Source organism: Oreochromis niloticus, linkage group LG7, assembly GCF_001858045.2.
Source record: "Oreochromis niloticus isolate F11D_XX linkage group LG7, O_niloticus_UMD_NMBU, whole genome shotgun sequence".
NCBI classification, from domain to species: Eukaryota; Metazoa; Chordata; class Actinopteri; order Cichliformes; family Cichlidae; genus Oreochromis; species Oreochromis niloticus.
Window position 1 is genome coordinate 23287357 of NC_031972.2, and position 6000 is coordinate 23293356.

Consider the following 6000-nt stretch of genomic DNA (forward strand, 5'->3'; position numbering starts at 1 on the left):
GATACCTGAGTAAATGTATTTAGTTGCTTATGACCACTGAACTGTATTCCCATTGTTTCCTAATTGTAGGTGATTGTGCAGCGCTGCCTCTCTGCCAAGAGTCTCTCTCATGTTAAAGCAGGTTGTATCCTATGTGGTTACCTGAAGCTGCTGCCCATGTTTCTAATGGTTTTCCCCGGGATGATTAGCAGGATCCTGTACACAGGTGAGTGTGGTGTGTGGTTTTAAGAGTCTGTTACATGTAACTTATGTAGCAAGCTTATTGGTTAACATTATATTTGTATAATGCACAAAATTGTTCAGTGCTGACCTCACGCACTGTGGATTTTCTTGCCTTTAATCTAGATGTGGTAGCATGTGTGGATCCAGCTGAATGTGAACAATACTGTGGGACCAAGGTGGGCTGCAGCAACATCGCGTATCCGAAACTGGTCGTTGAACTCATGCCTAATGGTTGGTGACCTTTGTCTTATGAACTGTTATAAATAACTACAGGCTTCTTTGCTCATCTTTCCTTTTCTTGATCTGTTACTCTATTTCAGGCTTGCGAGGTCTTATGCTGTCTGTGATGCTGGCCTCTTTGATGAGCTCCCTTACCTCTATCTTCAACAGTGCCAGTACTCTCTTCACCATGGACATCTACACTAAGATCCGTCGCTCTGCTAGGGAGAAGGAACTCATGATTGCTGGCAGGTAAAACACGTTTTTGTCATTGTGTCTGATACAATGATTGTCTAAATTGCTGAATACTGATTGCATTTGTTTCAAATGTCTAGAGTGTTTATCTTGGCCCTGATTGGTGTGAGCATAGCATGGATTCCAGTGGTGCAGGCTGCCCAGAGTGGTCAGCTCTTTGACTACATCCAGTCCATCACCAGCTTCCTAACTCCACCTGTTGCAGCTGTCTTCTTGCTTGCCATCTTCTGCAAACGTGTCAATGAGACTGTGAGTTGCCTCCTTTGATTCAATATTCTTTTTTTTTCTTTAAATCAGATTTTCAGTGTGGTTTCGTACACTGACATTAACTTTCTCATACCTCTGAGATTTATTGAAGAATAACATTTGTTTCTATTCTTGCTTTGGGTTAAATGAAATGATTGGTACAAGTCTCATGTCTGTACAGGAAATAGGCTGGAGCCAAGAGCTGGTTAGCTTATGTTAGCTTAGTATATGGACTGGAAATAAAGGAAAGCCTTTAGAGTGCTTTTTGTCAGAGCCGCTCTACACACAAGCCAGTTATCCTTGTGTATCATTTCTGAAATTTCCTGCTTAAAATCCTGAAAGTCAGAAAGCTTGTGATGCTCTGCATTCATAACGTCTGGTGTGTGCAGACCTTAAGAATACCAGCATTTTGGGGAGAATCAGTTTTAGGTCAGTAATTTTCTACCTGGTCCTACGTTAGTCTAAAAGTGCCGCAAATGCTAGTAGGAGCATGTCATGGTGGTAGCTTCCTAATTTTTGTGCAGCAAAGAGTGGTGTTGACATGATCAAATGTACAGCAAGAAGGATCTAGCCAAAATTATTTCTTTAAATACAATATTTTGGTAATATCACTCACTTTGCTTGATTTCTTTAGACTGATCTTTGTCCTTTTTCTTTCTTTCTCCAGGGGGCCTTTTTTGGACTGGTAATTGGACTGGTTATTGGCTTGACCAGGATGATTGCTGAGTTTGTTTATGGGACAGGTAGCTGTGCTTCCCCCAGTAACTGTCCCACTATCATATGTGGAGTTCACTACCTTTACTTTGGGATCATCCTGTTTGTCATCTCCTGCGTCATCATTCTGGCAGTGTCTCTCATGACCAAACCCATCGACGACAAATATGTAAGTAATAAATTATTATTATCATTATTATTGTTGTTGTTGTTAGTATTATTATTATTATTATGTAAATTAGGGCAGAGCATTTACTCCAACATAACTATGGTGTTTTGGATGATTGTCGCCAAAGCTCACCTGCCCACAACACTTGAGGCAGCCATAGATCAGCCAATAAGCAGACTTGAGTTGATCTCACTTGGTTTGTAGTGACACATTTTGGTTTGCTTGGAGTTCACTATTATGATAGTACAAATACATCTGTGAGAGTAAAAATTAAACTCTCATTTTCATACACACACAGACACATGTCATAGCAACTAAAAACACCAGCAAAATCAGTAACTATTCTCAATGTGCTGTAACGAACACCAAGAAGCTTGTCTACCTTGTACTACAGTGAGAGGGCAAGCTTATTGTCTAATTCTGCACTGCACTTACATGTTACAATGCGTCAACAAACATTGTACAGAACATTTATGTTCTGTAAATCTTTCGTGTCAGTGCGTTTACTCACTCAAAATGATTACAGAACTTTGCATTAACCCCTTAAAGGGAGCAGCTGAAAGAATAAGACACAATATTAAATTGAGAACCCCAATGATCAGATGAGTGAGGACTTGGCAATGGTGTGGAGGAAGAACTCCCTTTTAATCGGACAGCAGAACCAAGATCAGGAAGTGGCAGTCAACAGCTCAAGAGGAAAGAAAAGGCATAAAAGAAGAACGTACAACCAGGATAAAATGCAAACTACAAGAAAGCGCTGACAAATGTTAATGCCATAGAACAGCAACATAAGAACAACTGAGGAGTAAAAAGAGGAGTGCAGCTCCACAGGCAGTTAGCCATTTAAACGGCAGCATCTACACGTGAAAAACTGCTCAAGTCCTGCTTAAGTCCTTACTGGTGGTCTTCACATCTCCTCATGCTGCCACAACTAACTGGAGAGGACAAAGTATTGTTGTTGACATCATTTAGGCATTAGGCACAAATTGTATATTTGGCTGATGGTAAGAAGATATGTGCAAATTCCCATTTTGTACATTATTATATTAATATTTATTGACTATATTATTATTTCAATGCAAACAAACTAAACATGTGATCTATGCAGCATCATTGATGTTTCTACAGCAAAAAAACATACTGCAGTCTGAATAGTAATTTCATAATAACAAAGTGAGTCATCACCAGTCCCTACAACCACATAGCCATCTAGTCAAGTGTTTGCATGAGTCAACATTTAGTAAGGTATTAAGAAGCACCCCATAAATTGACAAATAATCTATTTCTGACCATGTGTTGTGTCGTTTGACTAGCTGTACCGACTGTGCTGGAGCCTGAGAAACCGCACGGAGGAGAGGGTTGACCTTGAGATGGATGATTGGGCTGATAACCAAGATTCCAGCAGTGAGGACTCAGACGGTAATGAGCTCACATACCCAGCATACATACAGAGTAATTATGCATTCATGCACAGACACATGCAAACTTTCATTTTCTTTGTTTTTTCTTTTGCAGAGGATGATGAGCCTGGCTTCTTTAAGAAGGCGGTGATGTGCTTCTGCGGCCTGGAAACCAAGAAAGCCCCCAAGCTGACTAAAGAAGAGGAGGAAGAGCTGCAGAAGAAGCTGACAGACACCTCAGAGGTGCCTCTCTGGAGGAACGTGGTCAATGCCAACGCCATCATCCTTCTGTGTGTGTGCGTGTTCTGTCATGGCTATTTTGGCTAAGAGTCAGCTGATTTCAACTGCTCGCCGACTCTCTAATTTATACAAATATAACAAACCACTCAGTAGCCCTCAACACTCTAAAACACAATCATGCACCTGTAAACTATATTATAATGTTTAGCCTTTGATGTAAAATATATTTTTGTAAAGCACTGTGCTTTTCATTAACTCGTCCTGGTAGATCACACTGTAATATATGAACACATATTGCACTTACTGTAAAACATGTTAAAGTTGTGTATATTCATATTTGCATGCTACCCATTGTACCTATGAGTTTTCTTCCTCGTCTTAACGGAAACTTTCAAACAGCTCACAACAGGAGCTGCAGGTTTGCATTCACCTGTAGAGACCACTCTCACACAGTAAGCGTTATGTAAATGTGTGGTTTCATTTGCAACACACATTAACCATAACACGATAAAATGAGCTGCAGCACACGCTTGTAATCTATTTAATTAATGATTAATCTGCAAGTTCAAAGCCAATTTCCAACTAAAGGAATTGTAAAAACGTCATGAGTGTCTTTTGTACTTTCGAGTTTACACATGAGTGGGGCAAAGGGGAACAGAGCATGTCTGTTTTAAAATTCAGGATGCTGTCTTTTGTCAGTGAAGAAGGGAGACAAAATAATATGCAATACACCAACAAGCGGTCTATTATATAAAACCAACAAAGTACAGCATGGGAGACACTTTAAAATTCCTCGAATTACAGTGTGTGCCACCTCATTCCACTTAAGCTCTGTTTCCTGATTATGTGTGCTCAAAGTCCATTAGTGCTGTCACTTCTTGAATCCACACACCTTACTCTGTGTTGTTTTAGGTGTTAATGAATAAAAGCATCTCAGGGATGAAGGGCTGAGAATCACTCAATAGTAATGGCTGACTAACTCTACTGCCCTCTAGTGGTTTATTCTTGTTTCTGTTAAAGAAAATGTAAAATATTTGTTTTCTCATTGTTGTCATTTGCCTAAATTTTTCTGCTCTAACTGAGGATGAATTCCATTCGTATTGCTCAGTAAACAAATGTTAAATTTCAAACAAACATGTAGTACTACTTTTGAATTTACCAGAAGGCCTGTGAGTCATTCACATTAACTCTATCTTATCAGTAACTCTGTGGTTAATGTGCACTGATTGCAGATCACCAGCATATGAACGGCTGAATCATTTATGATTGCTTGGACTTTCAGGCTTTGTTCCCTTAACTTGTATATCTTTTACCTCCAGCTTACTCTTCACCAGGTGTATATTACTTTATAGCTCCCTGCAACTAATCTCTGGCAGATTCAAACAGTAACTAAGCCTAAAAAAAAACCTAAAACAAACCAACAACCTGAGGCAAAATATATGCTTATCTCACTCCCTCTGGGGAGAAGAGGTTTTGTTGTTTTTTTTTTTCATTTTATTGCTAGTGTGCAAACACTGTCTGTCGATCAGCTTTATTGCCTGTCTGTGACGAGGAACTGGAAGTGTTTGACATTGTTTCAAAGCTGCAAACAAAAGAGTGTATTGAGATATGCAGCATTGTATGACACTGTGCCTCTGTTTAAGGAAGAGAAGAAAAAGCTTAAATGAAATAAATTATCTTCAGTGTATCAACCTAATGTCCATTTAAAATAAGGGGGAAAGGGCTTGTGATAACAAATGCTTAATAGCACTGTGAGCCCTTGAGGACTGAATGTGCAGCACAAGACTTATACAAGTTGTGTGATTAAGTAACTATGCAGCGACTTTGATGAGACATGAGCCTAAAGGTCTCTGACAGTGCCACCTTTATGCAATCAAAGGCACTGGTTATGACTCTCTATAAATCAGTACCTAACTGATACTGAGGACGACAAAATGTCTCCCAATAAGCTTCAAAAAGCTGATTTTGTCTGGTTATGGAATCTTTACAGATTTATAACAGGAAGCTATATCTGTGACCAACACTCAAATGATACTGAGTGAAAACGGCACATATTTGTTGTTTTGTAAAAGTGCCAATCAGCGTTTGACACAGGAGGAAGAACACAGGAGAAGACAAAGGTGGCTTAGACACGGGCGCCATCTAGTGGCAGAAGACTCTCACTACACTGGATGAGCACGCCACACAGGTACACGATATTCTGCTCATTATAAACTACTGCAGGTTTAGGCTACACTCAGTTGGGGTTTAACATGACATATGCGGTGTTAAACCTCCAGTGTAATACTGTAATTAGCGTGGCACTGGCTGTATTCGCACCCCCCACCCACTTTACTGTAAACTGACACCAGCGGAAGTGCTTTCTAATGAGTTTGATGCGTGTGCTGGATGATATCCTACTTTCTAAATGAAACTACAAAATAATCAGGACAAACAATCTTCATCTTTCATGCTTATATAAAATTATTTCAATTCTGAGTTACCAAACAAATCAGAGCTATTGTACCAGGAACAACATCATTTCACGTCCACCTC

General features: G+C 39.7%; 1 protein-coding gene across 3 annotated transcripts in view; it reads left to right on the plus strand.

Moving 5' to 3' along the window:
* The window catches only part of LOC100699559 (sodium/glucose cotransporter 1), a 29332-nt gene extending 24176 nt beyond the window's left edge, over window positions 1-5156 (plus strand). The window contains exons 9-15 of one of the 3 annotated variants that reach the window (XM_019361130.2): window positions 70-205; window positions 346-453; window positions 543-693; window positions 777-945; window positions 1610-1825; window positions 3139-3244; window positions 3341-3552. In XM_019361130.2, coding sequence (XP_019216675.1) covers window positions 70-205; window positions 346-453; window positions 543-693; window positions 777-945; window positions 1610-1825; window positions 3139-3244; window positions 3341-3552 — 1098 coding nt within the window. Of the gene's footprint in view, window positions 1-69; window positions 206-345; window positions 454-542; window positions 694-776; window positions 946-1609; window positions 1826-3138; window positions 3245-3340 lie in introns of all 3 variants that reach the window. The other 2 variants (XM_019361131.2, XM_019361132.2) reach the window with 2 other exon arrangements.
* The last annotated feature ends 844 nt before the right edge of the window (window positions 5157-6000 follow it).